This window comes from Lytechinus variegatus, chromosome 8, assembly GCF_018143015.1.
Source record: "Lytechinus variegatus isolate NC3 chromosome 8, Lvar_3.0, whole genome shotgun sequence".
NCBI classification, from domain to species: domain Eukaryota; kingdom Metazoa; phylum Echinodermata; class Echinoidea; order Temnopleuroida; family Toxopneustidae; genus Lytechinus; species Lytechinus variegatus.
Genome location: NC_054747.1, coordinates 28,185,794 through 28,213,678, shown reverse-complemented (window position 1 = coordinate 28,213,678; position 27,885 = coordinate 28,185,794). Strand labels below are relative to the sequence as shown.

Below are 27,885 nucleotides of genomic sequence, written 5' to 3'. Positions count from 1 at the left end.
AATTTGTTACATGATTAACCAACTCTCGTGTCAGATCGCAAAGCCTGGCGTGCCATTGTTGATTCATTCTCAGATGCATCTGATATTTAGTGTAGTGTACGTCTATATTTGGCACTGGTTTTTGTGGTACCAAATAGCTTTTTGAAATATAACCACTTTAGAATCAATGCACAATGCAGAATGGTGAAATTATTTCAATCATGAAAGGCTCATCCACTACAAGGGACAACACCTTTTTTTTTCAATTTCATTTTATAATTCATCTGAGAAAGAGGAGGAGAAAACATGATGTATTATTACTAAGTGCTTATAAATATCTCTTGTGACTTGATTCTGGCATTTTGGAATAAAATTTCATATAAAATCACAAACCTCTACCTCATCTGTTGCAAACAAGTATAATTTAGCAAAACGATGAAACATCATACATTACTGATTGTAAACTTAAAATTGATCATGCACAAACAACAAATGAAGAACATTTTTTTCATATAAATTGGCATGTTTAAGAATTGGAAAATACTTATTTGAACTATGGAACTTGATAACATGGCGAGAATTCCTTTCTTGTCCATTCACATATGGCGGGGTCCCTCTCTAGACGGTCAACGGACTTCAAACCGATGCTTCTCCTCGTCCAGACTATCCCAATCTCGCACACTCTCAGTTCTGCCAAAAAAATGATAAAATGAGAGAAAACTTGACAAAAGTTGTGACAACACAGGACAAACAATGTAAAAGTCTCTTCATTCATTCTTCATTTGAAATAGAGATAATATTACAAGCCAACCTCTAGCAAGACAAATATTTGTGGAGCGTTGTGGCCCAGTTGATTAGTCTCCCGACTTTGAAACAGGGTCGTGGGTTCGAATCCCAGCCATGGCGTAATTTCCTTCAGCAAGAAATTTATCCACATTGCGCTGCACTCAACCCAGGTGAGGTGAATGGGTATAAATGCCTAGTATTATTATTAAAATATTTACCCAAGATTGAATATTTTTACACCAGATTATGCAACCTGGAGGAGGCTACGATATAGAGTATAATACTGTGCATATGCGACATGGACCTATAGTTGTACTCTAGGAGTTTAGCTGCTGATCAACGGAAGGTAGTCAAGCTCCCAAGAACTTATAGAAATGGGATTCACTCAAAACAGCAAAATAAGAAAACATTAATAGGAGATGAGAGAAAGGTGGAAATATTTCTTTGACAGATGGTCATTTAAAATTTGATTTGAATTTAAATGTTCATCCTTTGCTTGTCAAAGGACCACAACTATTTGTGTTTTTGAATATGATAGAACAGACCAATCTCTACCAGAAAAAAAAGTCTGGTGCAGTGATGTGGACAAGCAAAGTCCGGCAATGGGGCAGGCATAGTGATGGTACATGGTCTGCCTCTTCACTGCCGGAGTTTTTGTTCTCACTTGCCCAAATGTCTTGATGCTAATTATACATACAAACAAAGAATATTTACTAACAATGAAAACGTTCATACCCGTATTCATTCTCGCCAAGCTCTATTTCTTGTCTCGTAGAGGGCGCTGTCTTCCCGCAGCATGTCACACAAATGAACATCAGCAAGCCGCAGTCATTGATACAGTAGCAGCAGACGTCGGTGACGATGATAAAGACAAAGATGAGGACGACGATGACGATGATGATAATGACCGTGGTGTTCTCGTTGAAGAGACCCCAAAACCCTGCATTCCTTGGTCGTGCTATATAATGACAGATGAAAAGACAAATTTAAGTAATTTTCTTTTGTGCCTTGCACCACTTTGGAGATCAAATTTTGCGATGCCAGGGTAGGCAGTTTTTATATCATGCAGCATGTCAGACAATGGCTCAAATCAAATCGTAATGAAAGCTAGGTTTTATATTGCGCTTTTTCTCATTAAAGGCTCAAAGCGCTTTTCAACATATTATTACCCCGGTCATTGGATTCATTTCCATCCCACATGAAAGTACACATTTTACACTCCCTGGGGAGCACTCCTTGAAGCCTCATAATGGCGCTGGCAAATTCAAACATACAATAAATTTTGCATCATACCAGGTACCCAATTACAACCTGGGTGGTGGGTGGAGAGTGCCAAGCGCAGATCAATGCCTTGCCAAAGGACGCTAGGCCATGGTGGGATTCGAACAAACGACCCTCTGATTGAAAGGCAAGAGCCAGAACTAGACCATGACACAAATTCTGTTTCAAGCCAAATAAGTGTATCATTATCTTTCCTTAACTAATTCAAATGAAATAATTTCAAGTATGTTGTTTAAGTGTCACTGAAAATTTCCAATAAAAAACAAAACGAATAAAGACATCATAAATTCCATAATACAAGAAATACTTAAGAAAACATTATAACAAAATGCTTTCTTATGTGCATACAATCAGAACCCACAAGGTTCCATGTTATTTGCTCAGGTGACATTGCTCTGAATCTGATACAAATTCCACACACTAGTTGAATGACTTTCTTCAATCCTGGATTTAAACTATACTCGACCTTAAACTTCATCCTAAACCTAACATAAATCCCTTTAGCAACCCTAACCCTACATCTTAGACAAAATAAAGCATGGTGGGTGTTTCATAAAGCTGTTCGTAAGATACAAATGACTTTACGAACGACTGGTGATCCTTGTGCTATGTGATATCCCTATGCAACAGATTTATGACCTAAGAACATGTTCCAGTCGTGCATAAAGTTGTGCGTAACTTTACGAACAGCTTTATGAAACACCCACCAGGTAGCAAATGTTGTTTTACCCCGTATAGAGTTACTAATGCAAGAATTACAATTTCAATAGCTAACTTGAAGACCAGAGTGGAGGAGTGATATCACAAATTACACAGGTGTTTAATGAGACACACAAATTGTGAGGAGAATCATAACACAAAAGCAAGGTCCCAAATTCATTCAAGATGAAAATGTGAAGCAATGGACGTACTTGGAGGAGTCGTCATGAAAAAGAATGTTCCAGCTGTCTCGATCACAAAGTAGGATGGATCGCTGAAACCCAGGTTACTCTCGGCAGTCAGCTCAATGAAGTAATATTGTCCTTGGTTAAGAGGACTTAGTTGTACTGATGTAGCGTTCCCATCAACGCGGACACTAACTGGTCTTGGTGACAGTTCTGTTACATCCTTATCTCGAGACTGCAAAATGCAAAATAAGGAATAAAATAAACATAAGTGAATCAAGTGAAACACCACTTGCAGTCTCGCCTGCATTACGCAATTCAATACACCAGCAGTGCCTTTGAAAACAGCTAAAACCTAAAATGCGCTGCAAATGTGACCCACTTTGCTGCAATAGGATCGCAGACCAAATCTCAGACATTTGACGTGTCAAATCTTTCTCTGATTTTGTTAATTTAAGCCAATCAGATTTGTCCTAGACGATGACGTCATGGTCAATTTGCTGAACTGCTGCAGCCCAGAAAACATGTACATAAAGAAGAGGCGCCATGAGAGCCGTTGCAATATGTGCCCTGGGGGCTGTTTCATAAAGCTGCTAGTAAGTTAAGAGCAACTTTAAGAACGACTGGAGAACCCTTCTTACGGGCTGAACCATCGCCAATGAATATACCATTTACCACAAGAAAGGATCACCAGTCGTTCTTAAAGTTGCTCTTAACTTACGAACAGCTTTATGAAACACCCATGGGATTGCACTGAGATGGGAATGGAAACTTGTTGCAGTCGGATCTTGGTGCAATCACGTCGCTTTAGTCTCAGTGATACTTAATGTCCAAGTTTCATGAACCAGATCCATAAACTTTCAAAGTTATGATGGAAATCAAGAAATACCCCCAACATGGCCAAAGTTCATCAACCATAAATGACCTTTGACATTTGACCTTGGTCACATTACCTCAAACTCTGGCAAGATGTTCAGCAATACTTGATAACTATCATGGCCAAGTTTCATGACATAGGCCCATATACTTTCTAAGTTATGATGACATTTCAAAAACTTAACCTTTGATTAAGATTTGATGTTGACACTACCATCGGAAGAGCGGCGCCTATAGTCTCTGCAGTCGAGACAATAAAATTGTAAGTTGACCTCAAATGGACTTTGAGCTTAAATTTATCTCATATCCTTTTTATGATATCCAATAACCATTTAAGTTTCTTTGAATTTCAAACAATAAACAAAGTATTGACTCGTATCTAAGCTAAATGATCTAAATAACCTTTGACCAGGTTTCCTTACATACATGTAGATACACATAAATATATGAATATTGTCATCTTATTTCTGATATCTTCATAAAACATTGACCTGGGGGCTGTTTCATAAAACTGTTTGTAAGTTAATAATAATTTTAATGATAATAATGTTCATTGGTGATTATTTAGCATGGAAGAAAGGTTCACAGTTCATTCTTAAAGTCACTGTTAACTTATGAACAGCTTTATGAAACACCTGGAGTATTGGAACATAATAATAATAAAAAAGATTCAAAATACAAAATATCACTGTTTTCTTACTGACCTGGGAATATTTTACATGATAATAGTTGACCTTTGACCCTCCGTCATCATAAGGAGGCCGCCAACGAAGGATGTAGCGATCTCTTCGGTCAGACTCTCTACTGGAAATGATGATGGGAGGATCTGGCACAGCTGAAAAGGAAAAGAAAATAAAAAATAAAAAAATATTATAGATTCAAGATTTATTTTAATATTCCATCCGATAAGATACAAATGTACATTCAAATTTACGCATGTACAAGATTTACATTTCCAACAATGCAAGTAATACAAACATGATAAGGGTATTGATTTTACATACAAAGAAAAAAAAATCAAATGGAATAGGGTCATTGTAAAAATTGAAAAAGACTTGAAACATGCGACTATCATTGTGCTCTGAAAATTATTCTTTGTCTACTTTGATCCTACTGTGTTCCGCCATCAATTAGGCAATGATTTTAAATACCGGTAAGCAGTTCGTGATTAGATATTTGTAATTAATATTAATATTGCACAAAACTGCATGTGCAGAAGATGATAAGTCACATAAATCCTGGAAAATCGATGTGAAGTCCTGGTTTCCCTTTGGTAATCTTAGTTCCGTTTTATTTGGCAACATGTATGCAAATTTCAAGATAGTGGTAATACTCTGATTACCTGCGTCATATCGTGAAGAGATCGATTATCTTGAATTGTTGAGGTTATTTAGTGCGTGCTGATAAAAATAATAATGCATTTTATGTCTCAATTTTGCTGGTTCCCTCTGGTAATCTTAGTTCCGTTTTATTTGGCAACATGTATGCAAATTTCAAGATAGTGGTAATACTCTGATTACCTGCGTCATATCGTGAAGAGATCGATTATCTTGAATTGTTGAGGTTATTTAGTGCGTGCTGATAAAAATAATAATGCATTTTATATCTCAATTTTGCTGCTCCAAATCTAAAGCTTGTTGACTGAAAAAAAATTCTGATTCGGGGCATCAGCCAACAAATACCGAACCCAAGAAAACCGTCCCTTTGTCATAGGCCTTGGTAGTCGCTTTTGTAAAACACCTGTTTGTTCTCATTAAGATGCACATAATCGCTAGGAGGCAGATTTTTTTATCAAGGTAACGATCGCATGAAATGTCCATCTCTAATAGGTCCATGATTTAAATCTTTGTGAAGTATGCTCAAGGTAAATTTTCATTTATATGTAACAAAGTGAAAACTAAACAATATGAGCATTGGATACAGACTATTAAAATGACAACTAGAATACATTGGTAGAAGGCAAAGTGAAGTGCAAACCAAATAGCTATTACACTAAATTGAACGGAGACTGAAAGGCCTTCATTCTGAAGTCATGTTAACCTTAACCCACTTTCTAACTCTGTGCTAAAATTATGGGGCGCCAAAATTTAAAAATTCTGTTTATGTTGTATATTTCTTATGTTTACTATTTTTATCCTTTTTTCTTTCATAATGAAGAAAAATACATAAGTTTATCTCTCCCAGACAATATGAACAATGTGAGTGTCAAATGAGTTAATATATTGGATGTATTACTGGTGGGGATTCATACCCAAAATGACTCTCCATACTAAAACCGCAACTTAAAATCAGGGTTTAACTCTTCATGCGTTCACCTGTAAACCCCCTGTGTGTTGCATTATTTTAGGGTCTCATTCAAAATCGTGCCATGAGTCACAGACCCCTAACAATAAACCTGGCCATGGTATTGCTTGTGAGGAGGGTTTTATTGATTTTATCCTCTCCTTTTTCAATGAACTTCTTGGCTGTGATCAGGATGTATTGATTTTTTGGGAAAAGTCACCGATTTTGTAATTTGTAAACTGCGATAATCCGTCGAACGCTAAACTAATGTCGCACTCGCAATCAATCGGTACACATGTAAGGTATACAAAACGTCAGGCTATACATTGTAGCTAGCCACGCTCCGGGGCGTGCAATTGTTCGAAAAACAATGGGACAGGGGACGTCTATGGGAAATGTGTGGTTGTGCAATAATGCGAACGTAACGCATGAAGAGTTAATTCAAACCTGACTACAGATTACGTGCCAAAGGGTTTTGCCTGTTTGGTATCAGACTTTCTGAGGAGTACACATATTGTTTGTGGACTAAATGAAATAAAACCACTTACAGAAAAGATCAGTGCCGCGCGATTCTATGTTTGAGAAATCTCCTGGTCCGAGCTCGTTTCTAGCTGCAACACGGACCTCGTACGTCTGTTGAGCCCGCAGTCCTCGTAAATGGACCACGATAACTGGCATGGAAAAGAGATGCAACGTTACTGAGACAATTGTAACACTATAAAAAGCAATCAAAACCCAATGGGATAATTGATCATATCAGAAAGAATTTAAAGCAAGTTGTATCAAAGTCGGTTACAAAACAAGAAAGTTATGGAAGCTAAATAGTCTTGTACAATTTATGAGGTCCTCAAATCGGCAAACATGCTTCAAAGAGATGATTTTGTGGACAACCTTCCACTTGTTTATTACAAAGAATTTTCAGATTCCCCCTTAAATTTTACAAATTTCTGATTATCTCCTCCTGACCTTGACATATATGCTGTGAATTATATTTTCCAAAATAATTAATATTAATTTTGAATTAATATGTTTATACTAAATGCATTCATTATTGGAGTGAAATACTAAAATCTTTGTATTGAAAATAATGATTATTCATTTCTATACTAGAACTCGCTTTTTCCAGTGACTTTCAAGTATTGTCATCTAATATCAAATGGAGGCTTAACGGTTAGTAGTCATTATGTACGTGTGTATTCACATCCACTTGATACGATTTTATGTAATAATTGCTTTCAATCTTTAATATGGTATTTTGATGTTAATCGACTTGAAGTTATGATCAAAACAAATATCCGATAGGGATGAATAAAGATGAACTCTGAACTTTGACTTACCACCCTCATATAGAGGTCTATCAAAGCAGATGCTACAATCCGCTTCCACACAACAGACATAGAACTGAGGGCCCTCGCAAAAGTCGATACATTGCAACTCATCGCGAATGAAACAAATTTCCAATATGGACAAATAAAGACGAACTTTGAACTTTAACTTACCACCCTCATAAATAGGTCTATCAAGGCAAATGCTGCGATCTGCTACCGGACAACAGATGTAGAACTGGGAGTCCTCACAGTAGTTGGTACATTGTAACTCTTCACCGGTCAACATCGGAAGGATCATTCGTCGGCACGTCATTTCATCTGATGCAGCTGTGGAAATTATAATTTGTTTTTAGCAAGTTTATTTTGTTACTGTCATTATTTTCATAATCATAATTACCATTTGTATCATAGCCATGGCCTGAATCATCACCATCATCATCATCACCAACACCATTGTCATCATCATCATCATCACCATCATCACCATCATCATCACCATCATCATCATTATTATCATCATCACCATTATCACCATTATTACCACCATTAACCTTGTATTTTTTCATTTTTTATCATCATTACAACTATTTTTTCAATAATAATACTATTTCAAATCTATATACATGTAGTGCATGATAGTCAAAAGAGTCTCTAACACAAAGCTTAGCAATGATCATAGAACAGTTTTTGACGTGTGATTGCATAGAATACAATGTACAATCAATCATTAAAATCAAGTGTATAAATAATCTCTCTCCTTTGTGTTAAAGGGACCTAGGTAAATATTGCTTCAAACTGCAAGTGCCAAAGTCACACATGCAAATCACCCCAAAATTCAAAATGCATATCGCAGTACCTTGACGTTCCATTACAAGTACTTTTTCCACTAAGAATACACATAGTTTTGCCAGATCATTATGACCAAAAAAAAGTTAAAGATTTTCAGTAGGGTATAAAGAGTACTTATCCCTAAAATCACAAAGGCATAAAAATAGCAAGTATCAAATTTCAATTTTGAATGAAAATATATCTTAACTGCTAAAAAGAGAGATATACATGTACATAGTTTTCGCCATATCATGACTAGGACTTTCATTCTGTCCTAAGTTATGGGCGCCGTCTTACAAAGAGTTGCAATTGATCCAATGAACCTCATTTGTATAGAAATCCATCCATACCATAGTTTTTTTTCTTCAGGAAACAAAGAGAATCACACTGAGTCTTCAAGACAATGATGAATGTAATGAACATCATATCTAGGAAATATTTTGAACAAATATGCATTTCAAATGTTGACTATGCTGGCTCTCTACACATGTAGTTGCCGTTGATCAGATCAATCACAACTCTTTGTAAAGCTGGGCCCAGGGACCCCGTCTTACAAAGAGTTGCAATTGATCCGATCAATCACAACTATGGATGGCCAGCAACGTCAACATCTAACATGCATGTTTGTTCAAAATATTTTCTAGATATGATGTAAATAACATAAATTCATTGAACATTTTCTTGAAAACTTGGTGTGTTCGCCTTTGTTTGCAAAGGACATTTTGAAAATTTTATGTAGAAAAAATTATGACACTGATAGATTTCCATAGAGTTACGATTGATTAGATCAATCAAAAGTCTTTGTAAGACTGGGCCCAGGTTTCCACACAACTTTGTATATGTACTTACAACTTTCATACTCAAGAATGGTTGGTCTTGTATCCGTGCGGACTTTGTATTCAATGGTATACCCAGTGATGAGAAGCGAGCCGTCGTCATTAGGTGGACTGAACTGAATGGACATGGTTGACGAGGTTACGTCTGTGATGCGTAGGCCTACAGGTGCAGATGGCCTCTCTGTAAAGAATCGATTATCAATATTATCATTTCATTTTTTATTAGATCATTATTATCAATATCATTATCGTCATCAGTCCTGAGCAGATCCAGGATTTTCAAAAGGGGCGGGAAACATTTTCTCCAGGAAAATTTGACATGCCAAAACAAAAGGTTTTCAGTCTAAAGTAAAGGTTGTTTTGTCCACCATAAAATCTGACAAAGCCACAAAAAATTAAGCAGAAAAACACCTTATTTCTGCTAAAACGTCATGTTCCCCTTAAAATGTTTCCTATGTCTCTCATAAGGGGGGCAGGGGGAACGCTCATGTATTAATGACATATTTAAATTACAAAAATTAACAATGGCTCTCAAGAGGGGGTGGGGGGCACAGGCTGAATGTGCCCCCAGATCATCATCACTTGTAGGTGTTATGCACCTATTAACCCTAAAGAGACTGCTATTTCAACACCGAAGAAGACCAAGGGGGGGGGGAGGGGAGGCTGATTGAGCCCTCCTTACATTCCCAGTCAACTTTCTGTGATTCACAATTATCTGTAAAGACAGATAATGGTGAATCAAAGATAGCTGACTGGTTGTGCATGATCTTAGCCACTGATCGTGTGATCGCAACGAAAATCATCATGTGGTTGCCCATGGCATAATCTACAAATTGTTTGATCAAATTCTTCGAAAAATCTCATTTCTAATCTAAAATGCTAATTTATGCATAAAATATGAGCTAACTAAATAATGCCCCTAAAATGCTAAATTTTTGTTCACAGACTCTTAGCATTCCGGTCAAAAGTACTTATGGGTCTGCATGCACTTACAAAATGTTGCGTAATTTTGGTCTCAAAAGTTGCGGGCGATTTGGAAGTAAAAAATAAGTGAGCGACGAGGAAAAATAATTTGCGCGGTGGATCTATTGCAAACATTTTTGATGGGGGCTGAATTACATGCACTTACAAAAATTTGGTGTCAAAATTTGCGGGAGATTTGGAAGTAAAAAATCAATTTCATTTTCGAGGGGGGCTGAATTACCCCCCCCCCCCCATCTTACTACTGCACCATTATTAATACTAATATTATTACCATCATTAATATCATTATTATTACTATCATAATTATTGTTATTATTATCATTATCACTATTATTATCATAATCATTATCATAATTATCATCACTATCATCACCTCCACCACCATAACAAAGAAAATATTTTAGTATCTTTACAGCCATAGCTATTTTTCAATAAAGATCAAATTCAGAGATGCCAAGTTCAAAGACCAGCTATGCATGAGATTTTCTGTGAATCTGAGTGAGATCACAGACATTGTGTACAATGTGGGGATAGGCTGTGATAGTTGCGTGAGACAGAGATTTGAGGGGATGAACAAGAGTCCAAAATGCTTGAGTCTCACGCATAATGCGTGAGACTTGGTAGCTCTGCAAATTACTTTATTATTCATGAACAAAATGAATACATTTCTGAATTGCTTAAGGAAAAAGGTAATTCATGCATCAAGGCTTTTAGTCAGGCTTCAAAGATGTCATATTAAGATTTCAATTTGAACTTACCCGCTTTAGTAAGTTCCTGTCGATGATTCAAGAAGCCCTTGGTGTTTGAGCCATTGCAAAAGTAAGCTCCGAAATCCTCGTCTTCTGGCGTGATCTGAACATTCACAAACAAAATTTTAACTGTGCAGAAAAAGGTGCTTCTTTGCTTGTTTAAAGTGTTGTTCTCATCTGCCTGATCTGGGCAGGGCTTAAATAGTTTTATTCATGCTCTACTTCGTTATCTGTGCACAAGGCACTTAGAATGAAAATCAATGTTCAGAATTAAAAGATAAGTGCATATATATTGGACAAGGAATGCAGTTACATACAGAATATCAGGGAGTGTTTCGTGAAAGGAATTGTTGTACGTCTTATCAAATAAAGAATGATTTATCCATTCAACAGCTGCTACAGAATTCTTGCCTCTTGGCCAATCAAAAAAATATAAACATTGTAAGATACAAAATACTTGTTGGACAACAATGTTGATAAAATGCTCTACAGGGTGTAAGGAATCAAGGATAAATGAGAATACTTATATGGCAAGAAGCCAGATGAAGAATAATGAAAAAGACTTATGAGGTCTGAGGAATTTCGATGAGATTTATTCTTGAAATAAATCAGTGATTAATATTAGGTGAATTTATCCACAATGAGAATTATAAAGTTGAAAATGCATTTCAAATGGCAAGAACTTGCATGGACAAGAGCTTGACCCGAATTCAAAGAGCTGGATCAAGACATGTATGGTACGCACATAGAAAGGCATTATTTCCTTACAATTATGCACTGTGCATTGTGAAATAGAAAAAAAAACAAGATTTGTAAACTTTCAAATCATGTGCAGATTCACACACCGAGAGTCAGCTAACTTATCAAACTTTATTGGGGGGAGGGGATGACTAAGAGGATCAGTGATTTGGATCACGGTGGCTTTTCATAATTTCCTATCCAGATAAGCAAATATACAAATAATTTTGTAATAGCAATTCAAGAATCGTTTTTCATAGTTTCCTTTTTCATCTGTGTAGCAAGGCCACTACCATACCTGGATTATAGAAGTTCCGGGAGGTAGACCGTCAATGACCGTCACATCTAAACCATCAATGAGTTCTACATTATTCTTCGTCCATTTGACGGTGGGAAGCGGGTAGCCAAAGAACACGCACGTCAGGTTCGTCAGTCTACCTACCCACGATACAGTGGTCAATGGGGTCCTCGTCTGGTCTATGATAGGCTTGTCTGAAAATGTGATCAAGCAATACATTCTAAATCAGCTTTGATCCTTAAATTGGCCGTAATCATTGTGTTTCAATCTCCTTTCTCATTATACAGTGCTCAATGTGGTCCTCATCTGGTTTATGATAGGTTCGTCTGAAAATATGATCAAGTAATCAATTATGGAGCCTTGTGGGCCAATGGAATACATGTAGTCTATAGACTTTGAATCAGAGGTTCGTTGGTTTGAATATAGCCATAACATAACTTCCTTCAATAAGAAATCAATCCACAATGTCCTGCCCCACTAAGTTTATGTTTGGGTAATGTCGTCCTCTACGACAGTTCACAATTAATTCCGCCCTTGCTCGGCCACCGCTTTTCTCTGAGGTAAAGCCAGACAACCTAAACAAGATGGATGGGTGCGCTATACAAATACCCTGTATCTTAAAGTGTCAAATAAACTATGTACATGTAGAGTGCTCACAGCGCATAAAGAGCTAAGAATCGAATATAAGAGTTTTAGAAGATTTTTATAGTCTTGACAGAGGTGCTTTTTTGATGTCTTGAGGAACGCTATTCCATTAAGTGGGGCATGCATATTAAAGCAAAGGATCTTTCCCCAAAAGTTTTTTAAACTTTTGGAATAACATGGTGGCCAGAATTAGATGAGCATAAAGATCTACATGGTCTGCTGTAATTGATAAAGGAACTGTATTGTGGTGCTGATCCATGAATGCTATGAAAAGCAAGCAACAAAATCTAAAACATTATCCAATATTTGATCGGGAGCCAATACAGCGAATTAAAGATGGATGTTATATGAGAGCATTTACTTGACAGAGCGACAATGTGAGTCACAGCATTCTGAAGCTTATATAACCGAGCCTGGGGTAAGTTGAATAAAATAAAATTGCACAAAAATCATCTGCATTGCTCTTCATATTGAGAACAGTCATTATCATTATTCATATCTTTTTTCCCTGATACAATGGTTGACAGAGTCCTTTATCTACGGTACAAAAATTATGTAAAAACTTTGTGATAAAGATTGTAACACTTACATTCAACCAGGAGCATGTGATCTACATAGACATCGCCAGCAGGGCTCTCAGCATAGCACGTCCAGGTACCTTCATGCTCTCGTTGGATGTTGGTGATAGTCAGAGTCAGGGCCCCGGTAGCGCTGTTCTGCGTCACAACCACCCTGGAATCATCAGGCTGGGTCAAAGGTTAGAATAAATACAGTAGAAGGTATGGAGTGATGACGTCAGTTGGCATGGTGTCATGGCGGCCTGGCTCTAAACAAATGAACCCGCTGAATGAAAGCGTGTTTCTCAGATGAGAAAATGGCTGCAGTCAGAATTTGATCGCTTGCAACCTATTTTTCAGAGCACAAATGAGGACAGACGATCGTCAGCTGCGACTCTGTTTAGAACCAGCCTGCCATGACACCATAGCAACTGACGTCACACTTCGGTACTTAATCTACATGTACACATGGTTTTCAGGTGACATGACATTTGCTCCTGCGACAATTGCTCTGGGCTTTATTTTGTCCAAGATAGAGGGTTAGGGTCACTATAGGGCATTATGTTCACTTAGTTTATCCCTAGCAGGATCAGTAGCCTAGCTCAGAATATAGGAGCACCTAAAGCACCTAACACGGTGGATATGTGTGCTATACAAATAGCCTATGTTACGCCTATTTACGAAATTGTTATGTTGCCCTTGTGAGCCCCAAAATGTGAAAGTTGGGTTGGTATGTTGATATTCTTTCTTTCTTTTTCTTTTTAATACCTTTGCTGTATGGCAGAAAGAAAATGATGCATGGGAAACAGGATTATTTATTTATGTAAAGGAATAGCGTATTTCAGTGCCTTTTCATGTTATAAATTTGAGCAAATTATTCACAAAAATCTACCATTTTCTCACAAAACCATTACATTTATATATTTTTGGTCTAAACGAAAGCAAAAAAAAAAAAAAATAGAGCAACCCTGTTTTTCGCATATGACGGTCAGACAGATAAGAACAACATAAAATTTTTTGATTCAATAGGCCTTATTAATACCTGAGAACCTAGCTCCAGCTCATGCATGGCGGTAAGCCCCCCACGTCTGAACGAGAGGGTAGCCTCCGAACGGAAGTTAGTAATGGCACATTCAAAAGATCTTGTATTGCCTCCTTCAGCGGTTTCATCAACGGTGTATATCTGTTGTTGCGTAAGGACAGGTGGTACGAGCACATTGAGCTCGATGGTGTGCGTGATTGCAGTGCTGAAAGATGAAAAGATAAGTTAACGAAAGAAATTTGATGAAATGAATTCTACTTCTACTAATGAAAATACAGCAAGACCCCGTTCTCACTTTACACTTTAAAACTTGTTTACTGGAATCCGGATCAGGAAATTAGTTAGTTAACTTGACCCTAAAAAGGACTGGGGGGCTGATTCAGCCCCCCCCCCTAGACATTTTTTGTGATATATCCGCCGCGAGAAATTTTTTGACCGCATCGCTCACTGACTGTTTTCATTCAAGTCTCGCGCAACTTTCGAGACCAAATTTGCGACCCCCGCTACACGGTTCCGAAATTACGCAACATTTCGTATTAAAGTGCATGCAGACCAAAAATTGCACAAAAACGTGAATTTGTGTACAAATCCAATGCAAATAGAGTTTTTAGCCAAAATTCATAAATGTATCATTATTTTCCTTTTACTGACTGAAATCAATTAATTCCATTATATTAATGGTCCAAATAAAGTCCCTGACAATTTCCACTGGAAAAACAATAAAAAACAGAAAGTTGAAAAACAAAGAAATACATAAGAAATTTAGAAAACAATAAAATACATAAGAAAATAAATGTGATTTTGAATTTTTTTTGAAGTACATTTGATCAGATTCATATAAAGTGTCTGTGTACCCAAAAATTAGCATGTTAGGGGCATTATATAGTTAATAAAAGCAAAATTTTATGCATAAATTAGCAATGACATTTTTCGCAGAATTTGATCTTGTAGTTTTGTAGATTATGCTATGGGTAACGCATGTGCCAAGTTTCGTTGCGATCACGCGATTGACGGCCGAGATCATAAGGGTATTCTTACATGTAGGTGTCGAAATAGCCCAGTCTATTTCGGGTTAAATCAATATCATTATCATAGCAATGAAAAAAAAGTACAAACAAGGCCTGAACATATCATACCTTGTCCTTGCTCCTAAAGGGTCGTTACTTGCTGTACATTCGATCGTGATTCCATTGTCGTCTTGCGGCAATTGAATATTTATAATCCTCAGTTGCCTATTTCCAACAGATGACAACTCGTACATATTTGGAATGTTGGTGATCTCTTCGCGGTCGCTACCCATCACATGTGTCCATGTGACCTGTGGGTCGGGTCGTCCAGTGGCCACGCACACCAGGGTCACGTCTGAGTTGATGACAACATCCCGTTGGGCTGGGAGGGTACCAGCCCATTTAGGTGGAACTACGAGGAGCAAGAATAATATTAATATACATGTACAGTCACTACAGTGCATCCAAGAACAAAAGGAAACCAAAGGAGCGTTTCATGAAAGGACTTGTCCGACATTTTAGCCGACAACAGGGATGCCACTAGGTGTCCTCCAAAAATACTGAAACTTATCGCGGGCAGGGACAGTGTCCAGGATCAGTGATTCGGGGCATTGGCGGAGGAAGCCCAAAAATTTAGGGGGTCCACCTTACATTTTGGGATGGACACAGGTAAAAAAATTGGACAAGCCAGCAAGCAACAACAAAAAAAATTAAATAAAAAAAAAATATATATATATATTTTTTTTTTTTTTGGGGGGGGGTATCCCCCACCTCAGAATGTGGGGGGGGGGGGGCAAGTGGCTTCTTACCATTGAAGCCAAGGTTTGAAAAAACTGACGGTAGTTAGTTGTGTGTTTCTAAAGTAACAGAACGATAAACTAGTAAAAGCTTCAGTCTCTGTATTTTGGTTCCTCCGCTGAACTGCGTTGGCTCCACTCATCAATACATAGACTGAAGAGTTGTTGGCCTGTACATAAAGACAATCAGCTAACCCAGTACCAGGGAGCACCGGCCAGCGAAGCGGGCCGGAGCTCCCTGGGATACGTACCGTATCAGCATGCAGCTGTAACGTTAGATCCAACATTCGGCAGACCGATTTTTGGATCGTTTTTGGTACATAAAATGTCACATTATGGAAAAACAATCACATCCAAATTCACGAGAAAATATATAAAATTCAGAAATATCGTACCTTATACAGCAGTTACCACTAATTCCTTTCAAATTATGATCAAAACATATTCATCCTCGATCCTTTCGTTTGTCATTTTAAGTTGCCATCTTGTATGACGTCATCATTTTTACAGACGTATATTACCAGTCGCTATTTTATCGCGATTCGTGCCGCTGTTTTGCGCTTGTATGTGTGCGTGCATTCCGAACTTGTCGCTCGCATTGATTGGGCAGGATATTGAGGATTTCAATCGAAAAGCCTTGATAAAAGCATAAATCAATGAACGTAGTGGGCAGTGCACGCATTTATAAATTATGTAATGTATAAAAGCAAATATCTCGGGGAAATATCTTTCACTCGGTCGATCGACATGTATCGCAATCGTGATAGTTGCAGGGGGAAAAAGGAGGACTTTCCGACGTTTTTTAGTACACAGAAAACAGGAAAAGTTGGAGATAAGGAAATAAGACGGACAGCAGGAAAAAAGACAGAATTCCGTATAAATACGGAAAAGTGGCATCCCTGGACAAGTCCCATTTTATCCGACAGTTACCATAGGAACAGTGCCAACTTGACTGTACCATTTAGTATTAAACAGTGCTTACTGGTATTCCACATGTTCAGTGACGAATTAATAGTTGTTTCACTTGACAATGAGGAGAAATTAGAATATTTCATATTTCATATTATAAAATAAATAAATGAAATACAAAAGAGATAGTGAGTGGATGATGTCATCAGTCTCATTTGCATACCAACCTGGATATGCATTTAACTGTTTTGTGAAATTAAGCGCAACTTAAAAATGCCGTAACTTCTTCTACATCCGATTTTGATGAAATTTTCAGAATTATGCTTGTTGGATTTTTTCCTTTTTATTCAACTCAACTTTTTGTTGGGATGGACTTGTCCTTCAAAAGAGAACAAGATTTTCTTACCTTGTACGTGTACAGTGATGTACTTAGCAACACTCAGAGTTGTTTCTGGATAATGGGCCGTACAGCCGTATTCACCTTCATCATCAACTTCAACATTTTTCACAGTGAGCTGGCCAAACGCCTCAATGAATTTTGCTGCAAGAGAAGGGAGAAATGAGAGGAGATTTCATTTGAGGTGTTATGAATTGAAAGAGGAAAATCTAAAAAGAAAAAAAGCGGAATAGGATGATAAATGCATAAAGTTCTGACATGTTACAGAGCAACCAAGTCTCACGCAATATGCGTGAGACTCAAGCATTTTGGACTCTTGTTCATCCCCAAAAATCTCTGTCTCACGCAACTATCACAGCCTATCCCCATATACGTTGTACACAATGTCTGTGATCTCACTCAGATTCACAGAAAATCTCACACATAGCTGGTCTTTGAACTTGGCATCTCTGATGTTAGGATTAGCTGGATTTGAGTGAAATACATGTAGTTGTAATGAGAGATTAGGGCCCGTCTTACAAAGAGTTACAGTTAATCCAATCAATCTCCACTGTATGCATCTATAACTTTTTTTCTACAGGAAATTTGCACAAAATGTAAACAAACACACTGAATACTTAGAAACATTTTGAACAAATTTGCATTTTACATGTTGATGTTGCTGAACGTCCATAGTCGAGGTTGATCGGATCAGTCTCAACTCTACATCTCCTTTTTCCTTTTGCTTATATTTTTACAAGAAATCATAACTGTTTCATTTTTTTCATGTGCAAATGATGTGTCTCCATTATGATGAAATAAGTTGCAACAAGAAATAACTTATGCCCTTGATCAGTTTTCAATCCTATTGTTTTAACATCTTGGTAGAAAAATTTTTAATAAGGTTTTCATATAATAAAAATACAAAAGAGCTAGTCGGGATATGACATCACTAGCCCACCTAAATTAATATTAATGAAGACATGCCAATAACTTTTTTACCGGAATAATAATTCAATAAATTAATTATTTGCCATCATATTTTGATCAAATTTTCAGCATTTTTCTCTGTGAATTTTACACTTTTTTATTGCAATATAAATATCTCCAACCGGAGCATCCCTTTTAAAGTGCTTGTCGAAAGAGATGCCTAAAACATGGTATTTTACTTGGACTTCCGACGGAGCCGGCATCTTTCGTCCAAAACATCTCCATTCCCTGATCGAGAGGCCTGGCTGTGCAGTAGATTGTTGAGGTCGTATTGTAGATAAGGGACTGCTCCTCTTCATCGCCATCATAGAGAGGAAATTCAATGTTTTCTGGAAAAGAAAAGAAAAAATGGTTCAAGATATATAATAATAATAATATGGTCCATTTATATAGCACAGCTATTATAATTGCATATATACTCTACTGCGTTTGATACTTGGTATCATATTATTACCTCTGCTGTAGCTGAGCCGCCACATAGGCGCTAAAAGCATTCAAGGAGAATAAATCCTACCGGGTACCCATTCACCTCACCTGGGTTGAGTGCAGCACAACGTGGGTAAATTTCTTGCTAAAAAAAAAACGCGCCACGGCTGGGATTCCAACCCACGTCCCTCTGATTGAAAGACCAGAGTAACCACTAGACCACGACGCCCCCCATCCCAAGGTAAAGACAAGAAGTGGAAAGCCTATTTATCATACATTAACCAAGTATTTTTCTCTCTCTCTTTGCATTAATAAATTCTGCGATCTCACATGAAAATTTAATTTGATCAACATGTAGTACCCTGTGAAGATAATTTTTTTTTCTTTTGCTATAAAACCTTATTTTTTATATTAAACCAATTCTCGAGCATTGGATGAACTGGAGTTTTCATGAAATAATCACTGCATTGCTGACCAGAGGCATCAATCCTGGAATTTGGCACATATTTTTTTATTTGAACGTATGCAAACACCTTGGTGGTCATTTAACTGGATTCTGTTTAAACTTACATGTATTTTGCAGTCGTTACCACAACTGGGGCCCGCTGCATTAAACTTTTGCCATAAAAAAACTTTTGGCAAATTTTTTTGCCAGAGTTTTTTAATGTGCAATTTTCAATGGCATCATTTTGTTTGCCTGAGTTTTTGTTTATTTGCCAGATTTTATGGCAAAAGTTTAATGCAACAGGCCCCTGGTATCTTTATTAAAAATACTCACTGAAGATTTGAACATTTCTTGTTATCGTTTGATGCCCTTGTGCCTGGCACGAATAGAGACCCGCATCGCCACTCAAAACGTTTCTAAAATGGATTCGGGTGAACCGACAGAGCGTGTCCGGGGTTGCACATTCTGTAGAGCTTTCTGTCTCAGTGACGTACACTCTACCACTCCCTGAAAAAAAACAAATGAAAAGATAATATTAGGTGCGGATCCAGGGGGCACGTGCCATTTTTCGGGCCCCCTTTGCGCCTTTGAGTAATTTAAAGTCCTGCATAAAATTCAAATGTGATAGGTCAATAAACCTACTCAATAGTAAAATATCAGCAAATGTGACTGCATGTACATTACATGTATATGTAAATGTAAGCTAATATGTAGATTTCAACCAATCATTTAATTAGGATCCCGATTGTTCATTAATCACTGCCAACGACGTGTAAATATCAGGGGTGTGATTGGTCACAAATAAAAAGATATGAAAAAAGCTGAAGAGTATTGAAAAAGTCTGAAATAGAAAGAGCACCCATACTTTTTGTACAGAGGAAAGCCAAATATAAGCTGAAATTCAGCTGAAAATCAAAACAAAAAATATGAAATCAGATAAAAATCTGAACTCTCACACCCCTGAAATATACATGTACATGTACAATGAACCCCACCAGAAAATGAAAATACTTCAAGTGTTCTAATTCTGCCATGTTTTAGATATTCCATTGTTGAGTAAGTCAGATGATAATTCCAGAAAGTTTCTTTCTCTGGGCATGCTGAACATTGCAATGTTGTTGTCTACATGAATTCAACTCACAGCATGACAGAGTGCATTTCGTGGAGGGGTTCACTATAATCTTCTGAGCATAACTGTGCATTCTTGAAAATCAATAAAACATGAATATAACAAAGTAGTATTACCCAATACAGTGCACCACCAACTAGATACATGTAATTGGCACGTCATAAATGCTAGACATGTATTATCATTATACACACTGGCGGAACCAGGGGGGGGGGCACAGCCGGCCCATACCCCCCTTTGAGAGGCACAATAAAAATTTGTAATGTAAAAATGCCATTAAAATAAGTGTGCCCCCCCAACTTACGAAAGTGAAGACTTTTTTTTTTGCTTGTCAAATTTTTCTACGGGAAAATGTGCCCCCCCCCCCTTTTGAAAAATCCTGGTTCCATCCCTGATTGTACATGTAAAAAGGAAATGACGAAAAGGAATTTAAGAAGATACCAAATTTGAAAAATAAATGAAAATGAAAATTTTTACCGGCTGTTATAGCATTGCTTTGTTGATCTTCCCACCTCGGTTGCGGACCATTGATATCAGGGTTCTCACATTTGTAGAAGAAACCACTATCGCCTTCAAACCTGGAATAGGATTCCCTTGGAGTCACAATCAGTGAATCTGTTCAGAAAATAGAAAAAATAATGATTTACAGGTGTAGTATTAAAAAAAAATTATATTCCCAAAATCAACAAACTTGTACTACAGCTAGGCACTGTAGACAGGACTACATGTATGTCTACAATGTACAATGTATGATACAAACTGAATGACAATGTATGGAAACAACTGGAAGGCACTTAACTTCGGACTTTAATAATTAATAATAATAATAATAATAGTAATAGTAATAACAATAATTATTATTATTATTGGATTTATACAGCTCTTTTTCTGGAGGAAACAAAGCACTGTGTTTTGAGATTTTTTTTGAAGAGGTCAAGAGAAGAGAGGTTTCGAAGAGATGGAGGGAGTTTGTTGCACGGGGGGGGGGGGCAAGAGATTGAATAGCTCGGTGAAACCGGCCTGTTTTCTGGATTTTGGAATGACATATGAAGGAGCACCTGCAGAATGAAGAGAGTATCTTTGTTGCTGATCATGAATACTCTGAATCCTTCTTGAAATTTGTAGATTTAGAAACAATATGCAATTTGGTAAAAGTATCTGAAGTACTGTACCCTAGAGATGGCTTGTAGAGCATTGACAAATTAGCAATATACTCTGAGCCAGATTGAAATTTAAAGGATGGTAAAGTGATCAATACTTGTACAGTATGTCAAACAAGTTATAGGACAGGGGTTCAGTAGCCAAGTTTTAAACATTTGTAACAAAGTTGTCACTCAGTATGTCAGAAATACTAATAGCTTAGATGGATTCACCATGAAGAGTTAATGTAAAAGATGCACAGCAATTGTACACTGGTATTGTACTTGTCTGGATGAAAACAGATGGAGAAGGGTTTAGAAACTTTAGAGAAACATGGCAAACGTATTTATCTGCAGGCACAGATCCTGATTAAAAATACTTACAGTAAGTTTGATCAACAAGTGGGTCTTCACTCTTCATGCAAGACTAGCACAAACTTGCTGAAACTGGCCTCCTGTAACACAAGTCATTGGTAGGTTGGGACTCAGACCACTTTTTTTTAATGAAGCTTTTTTGCACAGGTGGGCTACAAGACTTTCTGAGTTTTCTCCAAATAAATAATTTCTCAAATTTTCAACTTTAACATTCATCAAAAGTGCAGAGAAAATAGTTGATTAAAAAAAAACTGTAAGTCAATATGCACTGCAATGTTACATTTTTCTCCACCAATTTTGAGCAAACATCATTGTTGATAAGAGCCTAATACAGAGCATTCTTATCTCCTTGCAAAGTCAACAAAAAGTCCTCGAAGTGAAGTTTGATTTCAATAAGCTGCACACGACCCAAATGATGATATGACTGTCCAATATTTGATCAGAAGCAGCTACCGTTGAACAAGGGTAATGATTTTGCTATACAGACCCCTTGCTCAAGGGAAAGGTTGTCTGGATGGTTCCATGACATTTGCTCCGGCGACGATTACTTCGATGGAAAATCTGCATGTTAAGCCAAACATAAATATCTAACCTCCATAATTCACTCTCTCTCTCTCTCACTCACTCACTCACTCATTCATTCATCATTCATTCTGTACCAAAAACTCTATTACAGTCCTATAACTCTAACTCTATGCCCTCTGAGATATTAAAGGGGAATGAAACCTTTGGAACAAGTAGGCTTATGTAGAAACATAAAAATCAAAGAATAAGAATAAAGAAAGTTTGAGAAAAATCGGAACAATAATGAGAAAGTTATGAGCATTTGAATATTTCAATCACTAATGCCATGGAGATCCTCCTATTGGCAATGCGACAAGGATGTATGATGTCACTGATGAACAACTTTCCCTTTGGTGGACTATAAAATGCCCTCAAAATGTCTCTATTTGCTTTTTCTTATGATGATACAAACTCTTTATCCATGATGTATTCTTAAAAAATATGTACTACATGCCCTCATGTAGAAAGAACACATGATCTACATGTATGGATAGATGTGATAAAAGAGGCAATTCAAGTGAAATATATATACTAAAGTAATGGGGAGAGTTGTTCATCAGTGACATCACACATCTTTGTCGCATTGCCAATTTGCTATCTCCATAGCATTAGTGATCGCAATATTCAAATGCTCATAACTTTCTCATTTTTTGTCCGATTTTTCTCAAACTTTTGTTGATCTGTTTCTTTGATTTTTCTGTTTTCACACAAGCTATCTTGTTCCAATGGTTTCATTCTCCTTTAAGAACAAAGGCGCACATGTCGCAGGAGCAAATGTCGTGTCGCCGGTCTGGATGTGCAGACTGTATGTAGGACAAATGCATAGATCCACAGAAGGCCCCTCTCGTAATTTCAGGTTGAAGTTAAGGTTTTTATTGGGCTCGTGTTGACTGCACGAAGACCAACTTGTTGATCAAAGTTTCAATCAGGGTCTGCGCCTGCAGACTACATCATCAACTGTAAATCTGAGGTGGACAACGCCATGAAAAAAGGTGAAAATGACAAGGGTAAAAATAAAATGGCAGGGGGAAGTGGGGGGGGGGGGGTGCACAAGTACAACATTTGGTGGTTGATTCTTACCCAGCTGCCATATTGACTGCCATTTTTTAGTTTTTACCTACAGTGTAGATCTGCCAATCTTACAAGTTACAATTAATGAGCCATTTCATCAAATAAAGCATGGTTTTCTACTGGATTTGCATTTTACCAGTACCATACTACAGTATTTTTCTGAGGAAAAAAAGGTTTTCACTTTCATAAGGAGGGCACTCTTCTGTTTTAATGGCATTTTTTATTCACAAATTTAAATTTTGCTTCTCAAAATGGGGACAAGGGCTGGCTGCACCCCCCCCCCTTCTGGATCTTCCAGTGCAGTACTAACCTAAGTGTATATCTTTTCTCTCTTTTTTTTTTATTTCCGGGCCACTTCTCACAAGTATCTTACTATTATTATTAGCTTTAACACTGCAATGAATGGGCATTTTCGTGGGCTCTTTTTAAAATTATTTTCCAGGGCTCTTTCGAGTGTGCAACCATTATTTTCATTATAAAAACAGAATTGCCTCAGGGAAGTGTACACACGTCTTTAACAGTTAGGCCTACTTGTATGAAGGTAAACTGGGATCAATTTTCCATCACCTTTTTAAATTTCTTTATAGTCTTACTAATTACTACTACGACTACCTCATAATGGTGGTGGTTGTACCTGATTGCTAAGAAAGCATGAATAAGCAAGCTACCAGTGGACAGACAGCTTAAACCTGTAAGGCCGTACATTATCTACCATTATGATTATTATTAGAAATGAAATAACTTTGATCACCATTATAAATCATTTTCATAATTTTATTAATATCACTATTTTCACTATTTTCACTATCATCAGTAGTAGTAGTAGTAGTAGTAGTAGTAGTAGTAGTAGTGGTAGTAGCAGTAGTAGTAGTAGTAGTTGTAGTAGTAGTAGTAGTAGTAGTAGTTGTAGTAGTAGTAGTAGTAGTAGTAGTAGTAGTAGTAGTAGTAGTAGTAGTAGTAGTAGATGTAGTAGTAGAAGTAGTAGTAGTAGTAGTAGTAGTAGTAGTATTAGTAGTAGTAGTAGTAGTAGTAGTGGTAGCAGCAGTAGTAGTAGTAGTAGTACATGTAGTAGTAGTAGTAGTAGTAGTAGTAGTAGTAGTAGTAGTAGTAGTAGTAGTAGTAGTAGTAGTAGTAGTAGTAGTAGTGGTAGTAGCAGTAGTAGTAGTAGTAGTAGTAGTAGTAGTAGTAGTAGTAGTAGTAGTAGTAGTAGTAGTAGTAGTAGTAGCTGTAGTAGTAGCAGTAGTAGTAGTTGTTGTAGTAGTAGTACATGTAGTAGTAGTAGCAGAAGTATTTTTATTTAATATCATTATCATTCAGATAAATTATTGTTTCAGATACCATTTCACAAAACAAAAGTCACACTTGGTGATCGTGCATTTAGTTTGCTGCCCCCAAACTATGGAATAGCCCCGGGGGGGGGGGGGGGCACTCGACCAAAAATGTGGTGGGGGTGTGCCGCGGGCGAGACAAAAAACGGGGGCCTTGGAGCGGGCTTATTGTAAAAAGGAGGGTCCTCGGAACGGGCTTCGGAACGACAATTTTTTGTGAAAACGGGGGTCCCTGGAACGGATCGCCAGCGTGTGAGTGCGTATGCATCCCTATGGAACGGTCATGTTTGCATGATGCAGCTAGCGCGGCCTCCGCCGGGGGAGCTCTGCGGCCGCTTTTCACCAAAATTGCGGCCCATTCAATGCGATCGGAGCGGCGTAACGAAAAATATGCGAAGCTTTGGAGCGGATTTCTCTCTTCTTTTTTCTCGATAAGAAGAAAATGCTATGCCTTGGAGCGGCTTTCTTTGTTCTTTTTCTCAACAAGGCAAAAATGCTATGCCTTGGAACGGAAATTTGAGTGTGAAAATGGGGGTCCCCTCCGCGGCACATACCCACTATGCATTATATACTGAGTGCCCCCCCCTGGGGGAATAGCCTACCAATTGATATAAGAAGCTCTCCATCCTTGGCTCTCTTCAAATCAAAATTAAAAACATATCTCTTTTAATAGTTAAGAAAATATGATATGTAGACCAAAATAAGTAAAAAGAGCTCTGAACAAGCGCAGCTGAATATCCATATAAAAGCTGCGCTATATAAATTAATGCTTTTCTTATTTTCTTATTTTATTTTATTTTATCATATTTTTATTCATAAAATGTACTTATGAAAGGGGGCCTTCACCCTACAAGCTCTGCTTTTTAGTTGGTCTCCTTCTCTTTCGATTTCATAGCATTATTGTATTATAGAAATGATTTATGTATTATATTTTGTAAATATGTCTATTGAACTATAGTTGTAAATGTAAAAATATTGAAAGAGATAATAAATGAATTGAATTGAATGCTTATTATCATAAACAACAACTACTACTACTATTACTACTACTACTACATGAACTACTAGTACTACTACTACTACTAACTACTACTACTACTACTACTACTACTACTACTACTACTACTACTACTACTACTACTACTATACTACTACTACATGTATAATGATACAATGATAATGATAATAATAATCATGACAATAACATCAATAATAAAAATTATATGAGAATTGAGAAATATTTATTGCTATAATGGTACATGACATTTTTATAACTAGTCCTACATATTTTCATACTGCTATACATGTACAATGCATGTGACTGTACATAATTCATGCTTGAACTACATTGTACATGTAGATCTATACGTGCTGCAAACACGACAAAAGGGACTGTTTGCTACGTAGAAACCGTAGAACAGCAGGATTTCATGTAATTATGGGCCTTCAGAGGTATATGTATTGTACAGCCTATAATTTGTAGGCCCATAAATATGTTGTTATTAAATAGGCCTATACAAAACAAAGAAACAGAAATCAGCATGAATTCAAGTCATGAAAACAGTAAGACAGCCTCAGTCTGGTTCTGCATTTGATGATATTGTCTTTATTGAGACGATTAAAGGGGAAGTTCACCCTGACAAAAAGATTATTGTAAAAATAGCAGAAAAAATAATAAAAAATATTGCCGAAGGTTTGAGAAAAATTCATCAAATAATTAAAAAGTTATTAGAATTTCATTTATTTGATTTGTGACGTCATATGCGAGCAGCATTCCTACATAGCGAATGGTAAAAAATCAATGAAATGTCATTTTCTCAGAAAATTGAAAATGGTTTTCACTGTAACTTTTGTATATCAATAGACAAATCATTTCACACCCGATCATGAAAAGAAAACAAAATTAAGTCATCAGGAACCATACAAAATTTGAAATTCATACATTTTATATTACATAACACATGGGGCAGCTGCTCGTTTATGACGTCACAAATCCAAAATTTTGAACTCTAATAACTTTCTTACTCTTTAACGGATTTTCCTCAAACCTTCACCAATATTTTTTACTATTTTTTCTGCTATTTTTACAACAAAGTTTTCTTCAGGGTGAACTTCCCCTTTAACACTGTTAGTTAATCAACAGTTATGCACCCCTGATCAGTATGCAGATGAGGAGACTGATGATGTAATCCACATTCCAATCAATACTTATTTTGTATTTTATTAGGAAATATCCAATATTCTAATTTTCTTCTTCTGTGAAACAAAGACTAATTCGTCCCGCAGCATCATGTGGAATTACCATTTTCAAAGATTAAATGGTTCAGTCAATTCAGGATTGATAAGGTTGAACTAGATCTATAAACCTAATATTAAAAAATATGTTATGATTATCAAGCTTCACAGAATGATGTTGATCTAATTACAATCCATTTAAAAATTAAAATGCACAGACATTGAGAAAAATATGTCTAGACTCTATTCTACTCTACTGCAAGCAACACACTCTTCCTTGCCTTTCTGTAGTTCGAACAAGGAGATATCACCTGTATCTCCTTGGTTCGAATCAATGATACAGAAATAAAAAAAATCTTCTACTTCAAGAAAAAAAAGAGAATAGGGATCCGGGAGAATACATGTATACCCCCCCCCCCCCTCCTAATCATTATTTATATTCGCCATTCCAAGTCCAAATACATGTAACACTGCATTGAAGAAACTCTTTCCCCAGAAAATATGAGAGGCCTATTAAGTGGAACTGGGAAATGTAAACCGTGGTGAATTCAGCACTTACCTCCTAATTTGGCAAGGAATGCCGTAATCAGAAATGTTCTTATAATCATCTTCACTCGTTTACATCTCATTTGGATAAAAGGATGAGTTGAAACTGTCCAATACTATCCCGGAAATGTCCCCACTCTCTCGCCGCATCAGCTGGTTACACGACAGTCATCAACCGTTTCGCTCTTTCGTCATCGCGATATTCACGGCATAGTACGGTTCGGCAGTAAAAACGGTTTGAAAGGCTTTTGTGATGGGGTTTCGTTCGCTCTATCTATTGTTCATGTGCGCTGGAATGTAACAATGGAGAAACAACTCGAAAGCTTTCCCCATGAATCATGCGACGATTATTTTGTTCGGGGTGATATAACCTGAATTGTCTCCAAATAGGAAAATATAGCTTACTAGTACAGGCAGGTAGAATATAATTTAATTCAGTAGCGATAGCAATTGT

The 27,885-nt window shown here is 37.0% G+C and overlaps 1 protein-coding gene across 1 annotated transcript; it reads right to left on the bottom strand.

Moving 5' to 3' along the window:
* Nucleotides 1-97: 97 nt before the first annotated feature.
* LOC121420288 (fasciclin-2-like) lies at nt 98-27,885 on the bottom strand. Its single transcript, XM_041614863.1, has 17 exons — nt 27,445-27,885; nt 20,651-20,788; nt 19,378-19,551; nt 18,353-18,502; nt 17,214-17,348; nt 15,231-15,513; nt 14,095-14,299; nt 13,085-13,241; nt 11,851-12,044; nt 10,824-10,917; nt 9,095-9,262; nt 7,589-7,744; nt 6,638-6,760; nt 4,511-4,641; nt 2,958-3,165; nt 1,501-1,723; nt 98-669 (listed from the first exon to the last, which is right to left on the bottom strand). Exons 1-17 carry the CDS (start codon nt 27,512-27,514, stop codon nt 606-608), a joined length of 2,673 nt encoding a protein of 890 aa, XP_041470797.1. The 5' UTR covers nt 27,515-27,885; the 3' UTR covers nt 98-605.